Source organism: Eleutherodactylus coqui, chromosome 6 (genome assembly GCF_035609145.1).
Source record: "Eleutherodactylus coqui strain aEleCoq1 chromosome 6, aEleCoq1.hap1, whole genome shotgun sequence".
NCBI classification, from domain to species: Eukaryota; Metazoa; Chordata; class Amphibia; order Anura; family Eleutherodactylidae; genus Eleutherodactylus; species Eleutherodactylus coqui.
The window spans coordinates 125,557,261-125,579,217 of NC_089842.1; the positions used below are offsets into that span (position 1 = coordinate 125,557,261).

The 21,957-nt window shown below is 46.6% G+C and overlaps 1 protein-coding gene across 3 annotated transcripts in view; it reads right to left on the bottom strand.

The window, feature by feature from the left end:
- RIN3 (Ras and Rab interactor 3) overlaps positions 1–21,957 on the bottom strand; it is a 78,225-nt gene that overhangs the window by 38,231 nt on the left and 18,037 nt on the right. Inside the window, exons 1-2 of one of the 3 annotated variants that reach the window (XM_066607530.1) lie at positions 20,811–20,848; positions 20,427–20,579 (exon numbers count right to left, since the gene is read on the bottom strand). The exons of 1 other annotated variant lie outside the window; for it this stretch is intronic. In XM_066607530.1, coding sequence (XP_066463627.1) covers positions 20,427–20,579; positions 20,811–20,833 — 176 coding nt within the window. In that variant the 5' untranslated portion in view covers positions 20,834–20,848. Of the gene's footprint in view, positions 1–20,426; positions 20,580–20,810; positions 20,849–21,957 lie in introns of those variants that run through there. One more of the 3 variants, XM_066607529.1, reaches the window with a different exon arrangement.

Below are 21,957 nucleotides of genomic sequence, written 5' to 3' on the forward strand. Positions count from 1 at the left end.
GAATCCGCTGAAGTGCATCTCCAGCCACCCACTGGAGGTGCCATGCACTTGCCCTCTGGGCAAAAAGGAAAAAAAAGAGGGTAAAAATAATAAGGGTCCTGGTCCAGCAGCTAATGGAGAGGCGATTGAGGTAATGGATGTGGCTGTTGGTACCCCTGCTGCCCCTGTCCCTGTTGCCCCTGTTCCTGCAAGGACCCTGGGAACTCCAGGTGTCCCTGGTTCCCCAGTTAGTATGCCATCTTGTGTACAGGTGGGTGGGGCTTCGGAGGGTAGTCAGGGGGTGGGTCAGGATCCAGTCGCCCCTCCAGCGGTGACAACAGCTGGTAGAAGTTATGCCAGTGTCGCCGCTGGAGGGAGGGGGGATGCGTCCTCCTTGTCTTTGTGCTCTGGGGACGGCGTTTTGCAACAGCGTCTCCTGGAGGCCTTAAGGAGGGGGGAGAGCTCAATGAATGTAGCGGGCAGAGCTGTGGATTTGTCTCTCTGGGTGGAGAGACATGGTCTTGGTGCCTTCCGAGAACAAAGGGGGGAGACCGTTTGGTCCCTGCCGACAACCGGGCAGGACATTGGCCGTAGGAATGTGGCTCGTCTTCAGTGGAGGGGCAATGACGCGTGTCCATCCAGGGGTAAGGTGGTGGAGCTTCTGCTGAAGATGAACATTCACTGAAAAAGCCAAAAATACCTGAAGGTCTGCAAAGCAGACACGGTCGCCATAGGCACGATCGCCATAAGGCAGGCACAATCGCCACCGGCACAATCGCCGTAGGGCAGGCGCAATGGCCTTAAGCCCTGAGGATATGTAGTCAGCCAGACAATAATGTGTGGAGGAGCAACTTGTTCCTGGCAAGCTAATATGCAGTCACCCACTCAACCCAGCCCAGAATGGGGAGGAGTGACTGCATATACTAAAAGCCTGCACATGTGAACGATACCAAAGATGTCAGCCATAGATAGGTGGTGACCCACCATACAGGATATCAACCCTGGCTGATATGACAGCGGGTTGCCCTGTATCTCTAAGGTGGGCCACACTGGCTGACATCTTGGGCTCCCCCACCAACTAGCAAACTACATACAAAAGTACTAATGCATACTGATAAAATGCGGGTGTTAGTACTGCATTTTGGCCAAAACGCATAGGCTGACGGTCCGTCAGCCTATGCGTTTTGGCCAAAATGCAGTACTAACACCCGCATTTTATCAGTATGCATTAGTACTTTTGTATGTAGTTTGCTAGTTGGTGGGGGAGCCCAAGATGTCAGCCAGTGTGGCCCACCTTAGAGATACAGGGCAACCCGCTGTCATATCAGCCAGGGTTGATATCCTGTATGGTGGGTCACCACCTATCTATGGCTGACATCTTTGGTATCGTTCACATGTGCAGGCTTTTAGTATATGCAGTCACTCCTCCCCATTCTGGGCTGGGTTGAGTGGGTGACTGCATATTAGCTTGCCAGGAACAAGTTGCTCCTCCACACATTATTGTCTGGCTGACTACATATCCTCAGGGCTTAAGGCCATTGCGCCTGCCCTACGGCGATTGTGCCGGTGGCGATTGTGCCTGCCTTATGGCGATCGTGCCTATGGCGACCGTGTCTGCTTTGCAGACCTTCAGGTATTTTTGGCTTTTTCAGTGAATGTTTGTTTTTTTCTTTTTCCTCACCTCTGTGATTTTCTGCTGAAGATGGGTTTCAGGGCAAATGACATCTATGCCCTGATCCATCCTTACGGCACGTCTGAGTTTGACATCAGCTTTGTTCGCCCAGAGGGCCTCGAGCTCTTTTGGGGGAACTACGAGTTGATGAAGGACGAGCCCGGCTGGCGCGGTTTCGCTGCACAAGTGGTAACCCGCCAGACTGGAGTCAAGAGAGTTACTGTTTTGACTCGTAACGAGTCCCTCTCTTGTTACGATATCATGACTTGGATAAGTCGGTACGGAGAGGTGGTGGATATATATGCCCAATAAGAACCGGGACGAACACGGCATCTGGTCCGGAGCCTGGACGTTTATGGTGAAACTAAAGTGTTCAGGGAATTCGGTGGCCCACATACCATCCGCGGCCTTCCTTGGCAGGGATCGTATCTTGGCCTTCTACCAGGGGCAGCCGAAGCTCTGTCACAAGTGCGGCGACCCCACACATTTGAGTGCAGCCTGTAATGTCATCAAGTGCGCTCTGTGTGGCGAGGTAGGTCATCTTGCGGCATCTTGTACAGAGATCAGGTGTCACCTGTGTGGTGACCTCGGTCACCCATTCAGTCGCTGTCCGCGCTCTTTCGCCAATGCGGTCATGGCCCCAGCGGAGGAGAGCCGTGAGGTTGCTTCTGCAGGGGAGGGGACCAGCAGAGGCGAGGGAGCCCAGGAGCCAAGGAAGAACAAACATGCTGGGGCAGCCAAGCTGAGGCGCCAAGAGAAGCGCGGAAGGGGCAGGGAGCTGGTGAAAACCCAGGTGGCAGGTGGGTCAATGCTGGCCCCTGCTCTGGACGCAAATCATGTGGCTGAGGCTCCAGGGGACAGGGAGCTGGATGAGGAGGTCAGGAGGATCCGAAGGGAAGAGGAAGCCACTTATTCAGATTCTTCCCACTATGAAAGTGTGGGTGAGGGCAAGGATGAGTGGCAAAAGAAAAAGCGCAAGCAGGGCTCCAAGAAAATGAAAAAAAGGGAAGGGAAATCTTCCCCTGCAATGGGCCAGGTGCAGGAAGGCAATCCAAACTCTCCTCTTGTTGGGCTCTCCAACAGGTACCAAGCTCTCTCGTCCTCGGAGGAGGCAGAGGTGTCTAGGACAAGCGTGGGGCCTACAGGGGGTGCTGAGCCTTCCTCTTGTGGGGGTTTGGTGACCTCCAGGGGGAGGGCTGGCCCAGAGCCCAGTGGCAAGGAGGACGAGGTTGAGGAGCCCCTTGCCATGGACCTTTCAGTGTCCAAGAAACGTGGCAAGGGGTCATCCTCAGACCCTGATGAGAAGGGGGGTGGGAAGAAGAAAGCCATCTAACTCAATCACCAATGATGGCGGCACCCACTCCGTTGACGCTGGCATCCATTAATGTTGCCAGCATTAAATCTGATATGGCTAGATTCGAGGCCTTTGATTTTCTCGGCCGCGTTGAAGCCGACATTTTGTTTTTGCAAGAGACCAGGCTGCCAAGTTTGGCAGCTGTGCATAAGGCAAGGAGGGAATGGAGGTCTGGTCCATCTTACTGGTCTCTTGCGGCCGAGCCATATAGCGGAGTGGCGGTACTTTTTACCGCAGCGGTTGAATGCCGACGGGTTATAGAGTTAGAAATAGGGAGGTGCCTGATCCTGGATGTTCTCATGAAGGGACAAGAGCTTCGGCTAATCAACATCTATGGTCCCCAAGCCAAGCGGGACCGCAAGGATCTCTTTATGAGGATCAAGCTGTACCTTTTTACCAGTCGGCAGGTGATCTTTGGGGGTGACTTTAATGCAGTCACGAGGACCCGTGACAGGGGAGGCTCCCTAGGCAAGCTGACTTATGATAGCGTCGCTCTTAATAGCATAGCTAGCGAAGCTCGCCTGGTGGATGTCCACATCCGGCACACCCCAGGCCACGCGGGGTTCACCTATTATAGAGGCGAGTGCAGGTCTAGAATAGATAGGTTTTATTTGAAGGAGGAAGCCATCTCTTCACCAGTATCTGTTGTTGAGGTGGAGTTCTCTGACCACTGTCTGATTTTGTTTTCCCTGAATGTTGCAGAGACCCCCCGGATGGGCAGAGGCTTATGGAGGCTGAATTCATCACTGCTGGAGGAAGCAGAGATAAGACAGTCTTTTGAGGATTTTCTGCAGAGCCAGGTACCATTACTGGATCTTTGTAGCAGTAAGTCAGAGTGGTGGGAGATGCTCAAGATCAGGGCGGCGAGGTTCTTCCACCAGCTCTCTAGCCTCAGGAGCCTGAGTAAGTACCGTCTTTATCAGGGCCTGAGGAGGAAACTCGAACACCTCGTCTCGACTGGAGGTAGCCGAGAGGATATCTCCAGAGTGAAGTCTTTGCTCAAAGGGTGCCAGTATAATAGGCACGCATCTTTGGTTTTTGAGAGGGACTTTGGGAAGTACCACTCGCCCGACCCCTACAGAAACTGCAAGATGTCAGTGAATCGTAAAGTTGTCACTGGACTGATCGACGGTACGGGATCTCTGAACAGGTCCAGATCAGGGATTCTGGAAGTCATCAGATCCTTCTACTCGCACCTTTTGAGAAAGAGGGATCTAGATCGAGATGTGATGTCGGCTTTCCTGGCTGAAGCTGTTCCTGAGCCAGGGGATGACATCTCCCTTAATGTTTTGACAGAGGAGATCAACATAGAGGAAGTTAAACTGTCGATTGATGGGCTTGCGCTCAAAAAAAGAAAAATAAATAAATAAATAAATAAATAAATAAAAAAAAAAAAAAAAAAAAAAAAAAAAAAAAAAAAAAAATCGCCAGGACCAGATGGCTTAACATCTGAGTATTATAAAACCTTTAAGGACCTCTTGAGTCCCCTCTTGACTGAGGTTTTCAATGAGTGTCTTTCCTCGGACACTCTCCCAAAGTCAATGAGGAGGTCGGCTTTGATCCTTCTGTCAAAGGGTAAAGACTCGAGCCGTATTGAGAACTGGCGTCCCATAGCGCTTCTCAATACGGACAGGAAGGTTCTGGCAATAGTGCTGTTTAATCGGCTGGTCAAGCTTGCACCCCGGCTCCTCTCGGGCGCCCAGCATTGCTCTGTTCCAGGCTGTAGCACCTTTAGTGCTGTTCTAGGTGTTCGGGAGGCAGTGGAGCAGGGTAGGGCTGGTCACTGGGAGGGGTACCTGCTGTCCTTGGATCAGGCCAAAGCGTTTGATCGGGTTAATCACGAGTACCTCTGGTCTGTTCTTCTGAGATATGGCCTGCCAGTGGGGTTTGTCAATTGGCTCAGGACATTGTATGCGGGGGCTGAGACTTTCCCGCTAGTGAACGGTTGGGTCGGCCACCCATTTGAGGTTGGGTCTGGCGTCCGTCAGGGTTGTCCTCTGAGCCCCTTGCTGTATGTGTTTGCCATTGATCCCTTCCTTAGGAGGATTGATGGTGGGCCTATGGCGGGGGTCGGGATGGATCGGACGGTTCCGGAAGCCACCCTCAGGGTGGTAGCATACGCTGATGACGTCACCGTCTTTGTGTCCTCGAGGGGGGAGGCAGAGTACGTGATGGCAGAGGTGGATCGCTACTCGGAAGCATCCGGGTCCGGCATCAACTGGGATAAGTGCGAAAGTCTCTGGTTAGGAAGGGGAGATCCTACATTTGGTCTCCCGGACACCCTTCCAGTGCCCCAGGACTCTGCTAAAGTTCTCGGCATCAAATTTGGCCGGGGAGATTACCCCATACAAAATTGGGTGGTCAGGCTCGATGGTGCCACTCAGAAGGTGGCCCAGTGGAAGGGTTGGTCTTTGACCCTTCGGGAAAGGGTTAACCTGATCAAAACATACCTGCTCCCTTTATTCATCTACCTGGGCAGTGTATGCATTTTGCCAGAGCCTCTCTGGACCCGGGTCTACAACCTGTTCTTCCTAATGTTGTGGGGGAACAGGTTGAACCTAATTAGGAGAGATGTCACATATCGCACGAGGAGACTAGGGGGGGTTATCTATGGTCAACCCCGTGGTGTTTCTTGTAAACACATTTGTTAAGATCAATATAGGCAACCTCTGGCAAGAGAGGGCTCCTCCGTGGGTATTCTCCTGTTGGGGATGGCTTCGGCCTTTCTTCCAGGAATGGGAGACTGGAGGGCGAGTGAAGGATCTTCGCACGCCGCACGGGCATCTTCCGGCTTACGCTACCGTGGTTCTGAAGATGATACGTCGGTGGGGTCTGGGGATGTGGGAGATCAGAACTCTGTCAAGGAAACTCCTCGCTAAGAGGGTTCTGTTGACCCATTTCCAGAAGCCCCTGGCGCTCAAGGACTGCCCAAGTCGGGACCTGGAGAGAGGGTTACGTTTATTGAATTCTGACAGGATCCCCTTGAAGTTTTGGGACTTGACTTGGCGCTGTTTCCATGGGAGACTGTATGTAAGGGGCAACTTGAAGAGCAGGCCGCTGGTAGATAGGGGTTGTCCCCGCCAGGAGTGCAGCAACGTGCTGGAAAGCATGGAGCATTTCCTGCTTCAGTGTCCCTTTAATACAGAGGTATACAATCGGGTGGGAGCCTCCATTGGTTGGCCCAGGTTGGCACGCCTCTCGTATGCGGAATGGGTCTATGGGGCATTCGGGGACCTTGGTGGCAGGGACCGGTGCACTTTATTCTTAGTCAGCCTAGTGGTCAGGTTTCACATTTGGAACGCACAGTGTCTAGTTTCGACGGAAGAGAAAATCCTCCCCATGGATAAGGTGAATAGGAACATCCTGGGTGACCTGGTGAAGGTGCTCTCTCTGGATTATGAGAGGTTGGGCACGACTAAGGCCTCTCTCCTATGGAGAGGGTTTGTCTTTCGTTAGGGACAGTTTTCTTATTGTTAGGGTCTTTGTAGGAACAGAATAGGGAGAGGTAGGGACAGTTTTCTCTGAGGGTAAGTTTTAGGGAAGGAGTAGGGACATTGTAGGTACATATTAACTATAGGGATAGTTTTTCTCTATTTGGTCGGTGCCCGGCTTATCATATCCAGTCCTGGTGGAGGGCTGTGTGTGACACTAGTAGATTTTTTGTTTTCGGTCAAAGATAAAGTATGTACGGCTGCAGGTAACTGAACCTTAGGCTTTCAGGTATTAATGTGTAGTGTTGGTTTGTAGTTATGTAGTATGAGATGTTATATGTTTTGTTTTGTATATAGGGTTAGGGGTTATAGATAGGTTGGGTGGGGGTTTATTGGGGGGAGGTGGGGGATTTATGCCTCAGCCGTAGCTTGACATGTCCCGGACAATGAACATTGAGCATGGACTTGGGATGCAGGCGTGGCTCCCAGGCTGCACCATAGGGGTTTGTTTTGTGTGTGTGTGGGGGGGGGGGGGGGGTGGTTTGGTCTGGTTGTAGGGTTAGTTTAGGATTATGTAAGGTTCTATTCTTTAGGTGGTGGGCATCACACAAAAAAAAAATATATATATATATATATATATATAAATATAAATATAAATATAAATAGAAAAAAAAATAAAATAAAAAAAAAAAAGACCAAAAAAGAAGGGTATTGGGTTGTTCTGGTTATTATTATTACTTTTGGTTATTAGTATTATTGTTATTATATAATTGTTTTGGCTGGAATTTTGGTTATTAGTCATATTTTCTTTCTTCTTTTTGGGATTTCAGGCTGGATCCTGTGAGTTAGGGATGTTTTCTTACATGTGGGTATATTGTTATATGTAGTATGTAGCGTATATGTATTGGCGAGTATGAGTGAGTGTAGTTTTGGAGTGCAGGTCAGTGTAGTGTGCTGTGTGTATTGTTTGGACCAGATGGACCTTTTGCTTTTGTCCCTTTGTCCTGCAGTAAGGCAAAGTACAGTTAATAAGTGATGATTTGTTTTTGTTTTATGTTTATGTCTTATGCCAAGTGAGCCATATTTATGTTCTTGTCATTATGTTTTTCACTTTTATAATAAAAAAGATCTACAGGATGTAACTCAGGATCGTTAATGCATGTACACCGTGACTCAATAATTACATTAGGATGCTCTATTCCATCACTGATCTTTGTAGTCATCAACAAAATTGTGGAATTTTTGGTGTCTCTCATATGAGACCCCAAAGTGCCTCAGATTGTGAAATTGTTCAGAGGAAGATAACTGCTGATACAAAATGCTTGACAGAGCAATCAAAAAGTGGGTATTTCATGTTACTAGCACAGTTTGACATAAGATGGAGTATTAAAACAGCAGGTAAATGCATTCAAACCATTCATGCAGCAGAAAGTGAGGCAGGGGACACAATTAACCTCGCCCTTCACAACTGATGCAATTTTTCCAACCTTCTTACATACAATACACTGGAACAGGCTGTGATATGTGACGTTCAGGCAGAAATCCAACATATTTCTCCAGGTTCTCAACTTTATCTGTATCCTGCCTGAGTCTCTCCAGGTCTGCAAGGAATGTTGGAGTCTTTCCTGTATAATACACAGCCCCTTCCGTTACAATATGTCATATGTTCCAGCTCACAGGATGTTCACCAGACTCCGATGTCTGTATATAATGCTAGAGAATTCAATAATTATAATATATTGCTAAAAAGGTTTGGATCTTTCTAATGCACTTTGAGTTGCAATCCATCACAATTCAAGATCTTGCGCTTGCTGTCAGTGAATGGGAATTATTTTGTCTACATCTAGATTGAGTAAATTCTTAATATTTCCCATAGCTATGGGTTTCTTACAATTATAACTAGTGTACACAATCCCACCTAGCTCTAAAAGACAGCATACTGGAAATGGACAGCTGTGCATGAAAGCGTAATCATCATATATTGACCCCCTCTTCCTGCACCAATATCTTATACATGTTCACAACAGCAGATTTTGCCTCTGATTTCCTTCCCATCTTTTCATTGATGAGATGTTGAGACAACTAGAAATCGCGGCATGTTCCATCTTTCTGCAATGTGTGTCTTTTTTAAATCCCCATGTTTCCCTATGGAGACTCCTTTTTAATCGCATGGCAACACAAAAAAGGGGGTTGCAAAGCAATTTTAACATTAGAAAGTCCTATTGACTTTCGTGATATAAAAAAAAATTGTGCGCTTTTATCACGGGCAGCAGCGATGCCACACGAGAGTATTCTAATAAAAAAAAAAGGGAAAGCATCACTGACGCTCAAAAATCACAGAAAGGCTGTTGTACCTGTATAGGGCGTAACAGTGCAGAGAGATATCCACTGGTACATTCTACTATAGGTACGTACAGTGGTGCTTGAAAGTTTGTGAACCTTTCAGAATATTCCACATTTCTATTTGACTTCAAACTACATCAGATTCTCACACAAGTCCTTCAAGTAGATAAAGAGAATCAAATCAAATGAGTCAAAATATTTTAGACTTCGAAACCAAAGATGGCCACAGCACGCAAAATAAGTTTACTATCAGAGGTATACATATCTATAATCAATACTCCAACCACATTAAATAATACAAGGTTCTTGATATATAATTCGATCGAATTACATTGCCCATCTACCAACATCCAGGTGACCAAGCTCTCAGATCGGTCCTAACGCTAATACCAGGTGGTCTAATCTTAGCCTGGGAAAATTGGGTTCCTACCTCTCAGAATGCTCCTCTCTTGGTTTCTGCTTCTACTGTATGTTGCAGCCATGGTTTAACGTGCCCCTATAGATTTCTAGAGCTTTTTTTAAATGAGAAGAGTTATGTTTGGAGAAAGACGTACATTACTGCATAAAAACCTAATACTATGTGAAATATGGTGATGGTAGTATCATGGTTTGGGCCCTTTTTACTGCATCTGGGCCAGGATGGCTTGCCAGCATTGATGGAACACTGAACTCTGAATTATACCAGCAAATTCTAAGGAAAATGTCAGGAGAGTTGTATCTCAAGAGAACGTGGGTCATGCAGCAAGACAATGACCCAAAGCACACAGATTGTTCTACAAGAGAATGAAGTTAAAGAGTTTTCCAGGCAGCATCGGTTGTCAGTGCAGGGATAGATTGGGGTTGGAGTTGAAGCCACTGCTCTGACCCGCATAGTAGCCGGCGCACATAATTGCAGGCGTAGCTCCCATTGATTTTAATGACAACTTTGTCTGGAATTACTAGCGTAGGCCACTACACAGGGGTCAGAACAGTGGCTTGCACTCTGACCCCAATCTAGCCTGGCACTGCCTGGAAAACTACTTTATAGTTTTGGAATGGCCAAGTCAGAGGCTTAACCCTTTCCAATCCAATTTTGGGTTCAGGGTTTCCTAAAAGACTTTCTCTTTTTGCTGTTATACAACGGTGCCATCTGCTGGCTAAAGCCAGTGTGCATGCACCAGAAAAGCTCTGACAGATGAGTGGCTGGCAATAAACGGTAAGAATACCCTGTCGGACATATTCTGACGTTGGAGCTGTACAAGCTTCAATCAGAAGGTAGGAAGATGTGGATTGGAAAAGGTTAAAAGTGGTTTACCAAGGAAAATACTGTGTAATTGCAGCGCTGTCAGTGGGCGCACAATCAGCTGATTGGTTGAGATCCCGAGCAACGGACCCCAGCCAATCAACTATTGATGACCTATCCTGAGAATCTTCAATAGTATTCTCCCTGGGAAACCCCTTTAACCTTAATCCTATAAAAATGCTATGGAAGGACCTGAATTGAGCAGTTCATGGGAGGAAACTCACCAACATAACAGAGCTGAAGCTGTTTTGTAAGGAGGAATGGGCTAAAATCCCTCCGAATCCGTGTATAGGATAAAGTAATGATAACTGCATTTAAACTTTTCCAGTAATCGAGGGGGGAGGGGGGGGGGGGTGACACCAGATACTGAAAGCAAAGATTGACATACTTTTACCACTCACAGAAATGTGATATTGGATAATTTTTTCAATAAATAGATGACCAAGTCTAAATATTTTTGACTTATTTGTTTAATTCAGTTCTTTTTATCTGATTGTGAAACTCTGATGTAGTTTTAGGTCGAATATAAGCAGAAATATGGAACACTGTTGGGGTCACAAACTTTTAGGCACCACTGTATACAGCATTCCAGTGCATACAGGAGTTCTCATATCCTGTCTTTCCTGTGTCCGATGCTTGTTCAGCAGTAATGGATTTTGCAGATTGGAGGAAATTTCAGCTTACGGTTCCTCTTCTTTAAACCACATTCTCCGTCGTCATCTGCAGATATATTCTGAGGCCTGGCACTAGCACTCAGAACGTAGGTGGCAGGTCAGCAGAAATGTGCAGAGAACAAAATGTATCACGTATCTTACAGAAAAGAGTACAAAGGAGCCCTCCTCCACCCCACAAAACATGCAGAGGGTCCCCCTCTTCATACAGCCCATAAACCATATATTGGGGCAAATTTTGCATATACCTCTGCCCCCTCAGTGAGTCACCGTCATTGCACACATTATGAAGCCTTGTGCAGGACTGTCTCCCGGCAGCTGCTGACACGTTAGCACTCCCTCTTGGCTCACTCTAGTTTTCATCAGCAATGACAGTCATCAAATAAACAGCACTCATCAGAGAGGCATCTGCAGGAGAGAGTTAAAATATCTGACACATGACCAGAAATCAAGCCACACTAGGCCAGCTGGGCCAATGTTGCATCCTTATCTGGTTACTGATGATACAGGGTGACAGTGTAGTCAGCAAGAGTACCAGAAAATCTTGCACTACAAGGATCATTACTGAACACATCAGGACCCAACCTGTGGCTCTCCATCGGCTGCAAAAAAGGTCAATTTCCATCATGGCCTGTGGGCAGGGCGTTTTAGTATTGCAATGGCTGAAAAGACAAGAGGAATTAGGAATTCCACAAAGGGAACAACTCAAGAACTAATTCTGAATTATAGACTACATTTGGTCGGGTGGAATGGATCTCTGTAAATGATGCGGATTTGCCATGGATTTCACCCCTTCATTACAGAAAAAAAATTAACATTTTGGTGCAAAAAGGCAAACAAGTTAGAAAGGCATAAAGTTCGAAGGGTCCAAAGATGCACCAGATTTATCATTCAGCATAAGCCACTCTTGATAAATCGGGCTCATTTTAAGACTGTATGTTTGAACTGTCACACTATTAGGCCGGGTGCACACAAAGGGGGTCCAATTTTGCATGTGGGAGCCTGCAGCAAATCCGACCCTGACAGCAGCCGGTGACTCTACATACCTGCCTTTTCTGTTTTTCATCTGTACTGCGGATGGACCCGGCCGTTCGCTGTTGGACATGCGCAGTACAGATTTTTAAAAAATGTTTTTTCCTACGCAGTTGCTAAGCGATGATGCAGAATCTGCAACCTTTCCGCAATGGCAACTGCAGAAAGGCCGCGGATTGGACGGTTTCCATTGACTTCACAATGACACCCTTTTCCCACAAAGTCACATCCCCTTGTCAAGCAAAGTGCAAAAAGTGTCTAACACACAGAATAAAACCTTGACTTCACACAGCCATTTGCAGCCAAAGTCGCTGTGACGCCCTAACCTAAGGCTGCCTTCACACGGGCAAGAAAAATTGCACGAAATTTATGTCACAAATATGAACCCCATTCTTTTCAATGGGGTCATACACATGAGCAAGGATTTCCTGCATGGCACCGCGATACAATACTATGCACAGTGCCATCTAAACGCATGGGCCTGATGGGCACTTGCCCAGGGTCCCCACAAGCATAGGGGCCCCATACTAATCTATGTATGCTAACATTTCAATGCACCTTATATCATATGATAATGTTGTGTGGCGAGATATGAACTTGGCTCCAATCTGTCTATGCCGCGTTTGAAGACTTTAATTTTGTCACTTTGTTTCACTTTAAAATTACCCATAACTCCTTTTGTAAATTACCCGTAATTTCTCTACTAAAAATAGAGAGATTCCCCATAGAATGGATCACCTTGTGAAGTGCAGTACATCGTCTCGTTGCTTTCTAGTGTAAAGTAGCCTGGCCCTATGAACCAAGAGACGTCTAGAGTGCCAAAGGAAAATGGACACTAGAGACTTAGACTTCCGGTTCTCTGTTTTAGGTCGCTGGTTACTAACTCACTCATCTCCCCGAGTTTTCTTGATGTCGTCCGTACCTGCATGAGATTGAAATCACTGGAGAACTGTGACAGCCGCAGCAGGGATTCCCTTCATCCCTGCAGTGATGTGACGCTGTTTTCACATGAGAAAGCATCACACCTGTGGGACTTTCACAAGTTGGCAAGTGCGATAATGGGCTGTGAATCACAACCAGATAACGCACCAGCCAGTGTGAAGGAGCCCTAGGTACTGGTGTATCTTGACGTCACTGGAAGCTAGGGGTTTGACAAGGCTTCCATGGAGGAATGCCCTTGTCACACCCCAAGCTCCCGATTGGTGCAAGAATTGAACGTCCTGGAAGGTTCTTGGATGAATTTGTTCACAGCCGTGTGACGGTCCTCCCCGGCCTCAATGTGTGTTGGCTGTGCTGTGCGTGTGTGCGCTGGCTGTCACTCAGAGCCCCCCACCGCTGTGGGCTCCCTGCAGCAGTGAGCGACTGTCTCCCTGCGCTCTATGGGCTCCCTGTTGTCGTCCTCTTGCGGTAGGTACTCTGCCAGCGCCGGGTGCCACTGTGTTGTCCTCTGCCGGTACTCACTGCCGCGCTCCCAGGTCTCCCCCTCCTACTGCGGTACGCTGCAAACGCTGGGTTTCAGTCTTTGTCCCACGGCGCTCTGGGCACTGTGCTGCAGCACCTGCAGGGAAGGCGCTTCACGCCGCTGTGGTGTACCTGCTGACGCCCCCCGCCCCTCTGCGGTGAATGGGGCGCATCCGGGGAAGGAGCTTCACGGCGCTGTGGTGCTGCGGCTGCCTGCCTGCAGCTGGGGCCACGGTATGTAATTGCAAGAACAGCTTCTGGCCGGCCGACGGGGAAGGACCTTGCAGCTAGGGCAGAAATCCTTTCTTAGTGGGCTGCCAGGATCTGCAGCCCATCCCACTCTGCAACCAATCATGTACAGTGGATGTCACCCCTCCTGTCAATCTTGACTCCACCTCTGTGCTGGCCAGATCTTCTTTCTTCCTGGTGGCGTCTTTTTTCAACACGCCAGGTCTTCTTTCTTCCTGGTGGCGTCTTTTTTCAACACGCCAGGTCTTCTTTCTTCCTGGTGGCGTCTTTTTTCAACACGCCAGGTCTTCTTTCTTCCTGGTGGCGTCTTTTTTCAACACGCCAGGTCTTCTTTCTTCCTGGTGGCGTCAAGATACACCAGTACCGGAGCTCTAAGGCCCAATGTCCACTTGCACGCACGGATTCCCCTGTTGAATCCCGCAGTGGAATTCAGCTGTGCCTGCAGACATGGACAGAAAAAAACCCATTCTTCCTGTCCAGACCCAACGCAGGTCTCCTCTGTGACAGGCGGATCTTCTTTCTTCAGTACGGCAGATGCATCTGGACGTGCCAGCAACGTGCCAAACGCATGCACAGCGCAATTTTTATTATTTTTTTTAATCTACTGCTTTCCCGCGGATGTTTTGTAATGCATCCCTATGGGCGGCTTGATTTGTGGCTCTCTCATGCAGGTGCCCCAAATCAAATCTGCCCAGGGACATTGGGCTGAAGGGCCTTTGAACACAGGATGACCTATCAGGCATACATGCCCGACAGGTCATCCCAGCAATAATAGTTTGTGCTTTTACCTTTTACACAGGAATGATCATCTATAGTGAATGGAAGAGGAGCGGGTCAGGGATCTTCCACCTCTAGTCACAGTAAACAGGCAGTCGTTCACAGATGAATGACTGCCTGTTTACACCGGTCGATTCTTCTTCAGGTTTTTAGGCATGCATAAACTGGGCGAATGAATTATCGTTTGATTTCTCGGTGTGTGTAAAAGGGCCCTAAAATATGTAAGCCGTTGTTGGGTACAATTTGCGCCCTTTATAATAACAAATCCATCCCACTGTAATTAGAAATATCCTTCACTCCAAAAATTCATTACACTGCTGCTATTTTGTATGCTTTTTTAGCCCTATAGAACCCCAGACTGCAGGTAAAGTACTGCAAGATTTGGCACAGTTTGTGGTAATAGGGTGTCAAGGCTTTGGTTTCACTTGCACAGCAGCCCCCGGTTCCTCTTCCATGATACCATTGGCTTCCTGTGCACGATCAGAATATATGAGGATGATACTAAAAATGGAAGCCTGTAAACTTAATTCGCTTGTTACAGGAAATGCAGAGCTCGCTGTGTATACAGTGCACCATGAGGTGGAAACTACCGATTCAGGAAATCCACAGTGAGAGAAGCCACACGGCAGTATTATTAGCTACTGCGGAAGGCATGGCGGTCATGACTGCAATGTAATGGCGCGCTCACTCCAGTACCCCACCCCTTACCTTATGGGGTTTCCAGCTCCTTTACTGATAAGCTCTGGGACAGGTGTATTAATAAGGTCTTAAAATTTAGATATCTTAGAACTGTATGATAAGATTGGCACATCTTAAAGATACTTTTGGGGCGTTGCAGGACAAATCACCCAAGGACTGATTCCTGATCTTTACGAAAGCTTGCATATTTGTTTGTTACTATAATGTATATAGGAATCTCAATAATCAGTCCCATCGGTTCATGGGGGTCAAGAAATAAAAGGGGAAAGTGGAAATTTCCGAAGGTCAGTGAGAACTATAATTTTTGATAATTTAATATCTCGGAAATTGGTGTAGAAGATGTGCATGCTGTCATTATCTTTGTAATATGAAGATTTATAGCGTTTTCCCCTGGGGCACCATTACATTTATAATGGCTTCCATATTCACATGGCTTCAGCATACAAACCAAGAATGGAATAGCACACTAAATAGCCTACAACCATTGTACATGCAGATACGCTTTATAAAGGCCATATAGATCCAATACTTCTCAAAGCAGAACAAATCTCTGTCCTGTTCCGACATCCGTTTCGTATATTGTAACGAGTCAGACATCTACGTGTCCATCGCATGAGCGCAATACATTTTTATTCCCTGGAAGTAATTAATAAATATTTGTATTGAATGACAACAAGCAGAGATCTTGAGAAATGATGAATTTCTACAAAAAGTTTACAAATTAAATAAGAAAAGTTATGGACATTTTATTAAACAACAATCTGGTTAATTTGCTGAAGTTACGCCCCTTCTCTTTAATCCCTTTCCAACTGCACAATCTAAATATATATCATATGGTCATGAAGGGTGTACTGAGCAGACCCGGAAGTGGTTGTTCACTCTGTACCGGGTGGGTGTCAGCTGTTAGCTGCTGACAATGACTGTGATCAGAGCTGGCCGACCATTCTTGTTAACTATTTAGATACCGCAGTCAAAGCTCGCCAGGCATAAAATAGCCAGATGGAGGGGAGCGAGTGCCAAGTGCTTATGGGTTTGCATGGGAATTGTTGCAATTTTGGGTCCCCCCCCCAATTAAAAAGGTTTAAAAGTTTTTCAGTACATCAAAAAAATACAACGCATAAATGGGCGCACAAATATAACATTTGTGCGCCCGTTCAGAGAGCCCTGGGCAGGCGCATATACACCGAGCCCGCAATGCCCTTGGGCGGGGGTGCGGGAGACAGTTCAGCTGTGCTAAACTGTCTACCCCTCGCTGTCTCTCAGCAAGGGGAGGAGGTGGGACAGGGTGGGAGCTAATGTGCTAAGCTCTCGCCCCCCCTCTATGCCCCTTGTTGCAGCCAGCAATGGGAGGGCGGGGGACGAGACTCCCATAGGAGTCTATGCAGCCGCCAGCGTAAAAGCGCCCAGATGGGCCGAATGGATGCTTTTTACGCAGCGGAACTACGCGCATGTGAAAAATAATCCTGTAAAAAGTAAGCCATATACAGCTATGTAGACAGAAAAACAAAAAAATTATAGCTCTTGCAAGTCAGGGATGAAAAAAGTCAGAAAAAAAAAAATCTGTAGTCTTGAAGAGGTTACAGGAATATTGTCCAACACTAAATTTCAAAAAGTAGAACACACCTTTTTTGTTAATAAACAAAGCTTAGTGAAACAAGTGCAAAATCAGCTAATATTATGTAATATGTTTCAAGTACCAATTCGGTCTCAGTACAGTCTTGCTTACAAAGGACCCGAAGATCTGATCTATTTGGTTGAAAACTATAGTGTATATAAATATCAGACATGTCAACTCACCTAGTCATTCTGTAATATATGGTTTTTACCCTATAGATGGGGCGGGAGGCCACAAATGGGACAGGAGGGTGTGTGTGTGGGGGGATTCCTTATTTATTGAATAATAATGAGCGATTTGTATGCATACCCTCCTCACTCTTGGCTCCAAGTGCCGCTACACTTGGTGTAGACTCTATGCAGCACAAGGACCCAGTATGTGGATGTATATACTATATCCTGATGCTGGACCACTGCTAAGACCCAGCGCAGTGATGTCCAGAGCTGAAAAGGGGCAGCAGGGTTATCAACTGTCCAGAAATTCTTGGACAGCCCGTAAAGATAGGACACTTTATTTTTAGTGCCCATGAAAATAAATAAAAGATGCGTCATATCTGAGGCTGGTGAACAGGACTGTAATTATCATTTTACAGCTCACAGTAAATACTGGTAATAAGTCCATATCAGGTTCTGACCTATAAGTATGTATCACCCAATCTATTATGCATTATGGTTTTCCAATGTGTCTCTAAAGAACATTGGCAGTCTGTAATTTTTGAATAAATTGTCAACAAAAAAAAAAGGAAAATTCAAGTCGGCAGCCCTTATAATTGGGAGTGAGGAGAGTAATATACAGTTTGGTCAGGGAGCTGAATATTTTTTTTTTGTCTTAACTAGGGTCTGAAATAATATGACAGTTTGGGAGTCTGAGTATATTGAGGGAGTCTGGTCTGAGAGCTGTATATAATAAAAAGGGGTTTTGTCTGGGGTCTGATATAAATATACAGGATTAGTTTAGAGGTAGGATCTGAAGTTCGAGATTATATAAGGGGTCTGAATATATATAACCCCTTCTTTTTATGTAAGAAACACCCAGCCTGCCATGACCGGCTGCTCAAGTATCACAATGTGAAGGGCTTTGCCACGTTGACATCTCTTATACACACGCACACACGCACACACGCTCAAAATGGAGGAACACACGATTGTGAGCTGCCAATATAGGTGCTGAAGATGTGACCCCCTGCTGATGCCCAGGTTAAAAGGAGCCTCAGCACTTGGAGACTTAGTGAAGATTCTCAAAATGGCCATATATGAACTCTGCATAACCTTAGTTATAACCATAGCACTCTTGTAGGCACCCATTGACTTCTGTAGGGTACTGCATCTAATTTAATCCAAACCCAACAGAAAAAAAAAACTGATGCAGTATTCTAATGGAGATTATATATATATACCGCAACAAAAGCACTTGGCACTATATGAAGTGCCAGGAAACTCCTTGCTGGGAGCATGAGGCCCTAGAGAACCTTTACACTGGCGATAAAAATCACACGTTCTTTGAGCAATACGAGAGTGATTAAAAATGCAGAGTTATGAAACCAATGATTTACAATAGTTTCACTCTAGAGATGAGCGAGTATACTCGCTAAAGGCAATTGCTCGAGGGAGCATTGCCTTTAGCGAGTATCTCCCCCGCTCGAGACAGAAGGTTCGGGTGCCGGCGCGGGGGAGTGGTGAGTAGCGGCAGTCAGCAGGAGGGAGAGAGGGAGAGAGAGATCTCCCCTCCGTTCTGCCCCGCTCTCCCCCGCAGCTCCGTGCCCGCTGCCGGCACCTGCAGTCTCGAGCGGGGGAGATACTCGCTAAAGGCAATGCTCGCTCGAGCAATTGCCTTTAGCGAGTATACTCGCTCATCTATATTTCACTCCCATTTGCGATGTTTTCACTCATGCAATGTGGAATTAAAAAAAAAAAATGCAGAAAGATAGAACATGCTGTCATTTTTAAAACTATCTCCCATGTTTCCGTATGGAACCTCCTTTTTATCGCATTGCAAAGCACAAACTTGCGATTTTCATGCGATGCAATATATTTTTAACATTAGAAACTCCTGTCTATCGACCAAAAAAGAAAAAAAAAAAAAACACAATAAAAACACGCAAAACAAAATCACAAGTGGCAGTGATGTTTTTGCAAAAAAAAACAAAACAAAAAAAAAAAAAAAAACATCGCTGACGCTCAGACATCTCATGAGCAAAACTATGATTATGCCAGCGTGATGGAGGCCCTTACTGATGCACTGAACTAATAGTTTGCCAACAGTCACAAGTTTCTAGTGCCAGCTACAAAGCTTTTAGGTATTACAAACCCCGTCCACACTCTAAGGGTTCACTCACACGTATAGGGGCTGCATATTTTTCATTTTTAACAGGCGTAATACATTTACTGCGCATGTTACATCCTATATTTTTGCGTGCTACAACCAAAATAGGACATGCTGTGTTATTTTTCCACACGCATTAAAAAAAAAGATGTGTGAGTGGCCCAATAGAAATCAATGGGCTTTTAGTACCGCATATTACGCAGGGCACATATCCCCATGTGAGTGCGCCCAAGTGTAAATGTTCAGAGAAGCGCCAGTGTCAGTGGAAATTCCTACAAAGTAATATTCAAAACAATTCACAATGTAGGTCAGAGACCGCAGCGGCTTCTGTGAGCGATAAACCACAATTATAAAATGTTATAGGCAATGACACAAATACCGGAGCCATGCAGCTTACAATCTGAGGGCTTATTCAGACGAACGTATATCAGCTGGGTATTCACGCCGGCCGAAATACGGCGTCTCTCTCTGCAGGGGGAGGAGGCTGGAAGAGTCGGAAGCAGGTCACTGAGCTCCCACCCCCTCTCCGCCCCTCAGCACTATTTGCACTGGACGGGGGCCGAAGGAGGAGAGAGGCGGAGAGGGGGCAGGAGCTTAGTGCACTGCTCCCGGCTCTTCCAGCCTCCTCCCCCTGCAGGGAGGGACGCCGTATATCGGCCGGCGTGAATACCCGTCCGATATACGTTCGTCTGACTGAATAAGCCCTCAGATTGTAAGCTGCATGGCTCCGGTATTTGTGTCATTGCTTATAATATTTTATACCCGGCCGATATACAGTCGTCTGAATAAGCCCTGAAGGAAAGGCCATCATTAGTGCAGACTGAAGGCAGAGATGCTCGCATTGTGCTGATGGAGTACTTCTCATTGCTAGGCCTGTATGAAGATGAGAGCGGTTAATGTGCAGTTAAAAAAAAAAAAAAAAAAAAAGGAACTTTTACCGCAGTTTTCAATTAGAAAATCCCCTTCGCATGGTGTGGATATTTTCCATGATGAGTCTGCAGCGGTTTTGAATAACGCTTCAGATTCTGATTCCGCACCATGTTTATTTGCGCTGCAAAAATCACAGGGCAGAAACACAAGTGTTGAATTCTGCAGCTGTGGCCAAATCCACATCGTTTGGGTGCGGATTTGGCCACGGCGGAATTGCTATGGATATTCTGTAGCGGAATAACCACAGTGATTTCACCATGTGAGAAGGTGGCCTACAAGTTTGTTCAAGTTGTATCCAGTCCAGACAACTCTTTATGATACAATGTATTATTCCGGAGCCAAGCTGTGTAACAAACTATCAGGACAGGAGAGAGAACTGTGTTCAGCACAGAGAACTGTCTGCACGTTGTATACAATAAAACTTTGCAGCACTGGGTCAGGATGACTTTTTCAGACTGTTTTCATTCATTGGCAGCAAGCAGAAATATTGAAAATGGTGAGGATTTGAAAAAGCGTTGTTAACCTTCTTATTATACAATAATTGACCGATAATGCATTGTTGCAGTGTATACGCAGTTCTATCATACATCAGCATTGCAGTTACATTACCTCTTCAGACCCCTGGCAGCCAGCCCTGACCCCCGGTGGCCGATTGCTGCTCCTGACCCCTGGCGGCTGATGGCTGCCTTTCGGGCCCGTCCTGTAGAGCCCTTTTCCCATCTTATTCTCTCGCTCTCCATAAAGCAGCAGGTTCCTCTAGATCTGCAGGACAAGCCGAGATGTGTTCAGGGTGGAGCGGGTGTGTCCTACAGCAGGAACATTCCTCAACTACCGAGCTGCAAATTCCTCATTTATCTCTTACTGGGATTTCCAGGAGTATTCTACAGCCCTGGACGACCGTACAAAACAGTCCAATAAGGAGACCTCCAGTTGTAAACTATTAATGGCCTATCTGCAGAATAGGCTGTCAATAGTAGATCAGCAGGGACCTACCGCCTGCGTTCCCCATGGAGCATATGTTACCGAGCTAGCATGCTTCTGCACTGAGCTGATTTCTGCAGGAAGCAGACAGCTCCCTTCCCACTGAAGTGAATGGGAACTTTGCGTGCAATACCAAGCTGGGCCACTGCAGCGTAAACGGAGCTGTCAGAAATCAGCTCAATGCATGAGCATACGCGCTCAGCCAACTGCTTATCAGAGGTGGTGCCAAGTGGCAGACCCTGCTGACCTACTATTGGTTTACAGTTTACATCTGGACAACCCCTTTAAAGAGTAACTACACTTTCAGTTAACTTTTGATATGTCAAAAGTATTGATCAGTGGCTATCCAAACGCTGAGACCACCGCTGATTGGTATGCTGAGAGGGCACAGCTCTTGGCTGTTCTCACTGGTTGTCAGTCGCCTTCAGCAGCTGAAGACTGCCACATATAGGTGTATAGCAGTTTCTATATACCTCTATGAGGCTATATTCAGCTGATGGAAATCCCCTCATGCTAGCAATCAGCGGGGGTTTCAGCTGTGGGGCCCCCACTAATCAATACTTTTGACATGTCTCTATGACATGTCAAAAGTTAACTGAAAGTGTAGTTACTCTTTAAGGGCTCATGCCCACAGTCATATGCATAAAATACTGCAGGTCTCCCGCAGCGGTTTTACACATTACAGCCCATACACTCTGCCAGCAAGAGCCATCAGAGACCGCGTATGGGCTGAGTATGGCACTGCGTATGCATGCGAATCACACGTCACGGATACGTGCAATATGATTTTTTCTGCATATGGGGATGCGTATGGAAACGCTGTCCTATGAAATGTATTATGTATAGACAGCGTGTCATATCCAGCCCATAGAAGGGCTGCGTATCAGATCTATTTCTCTTGTGTATGAATATGTAGTGTCTACACGCCGCTGTGCATGGAACAATGAAAGACCATTGACTTTCATTGCCTCCATTCACCATGTATCATGCGTGCATGCAACGCATGCGTGATACATGGTAAAAACACGGTTGTGGCGATGAACCCTAAGGGCTTATTCAGATGGACGTATATGGGGCGGGTTTTCACGCCCGGCCAATATACGCTGCGCCACTCAGCAAGAGCAGAAGGTGGGATGGGCAGGGAGCTCAGTGCACTGAG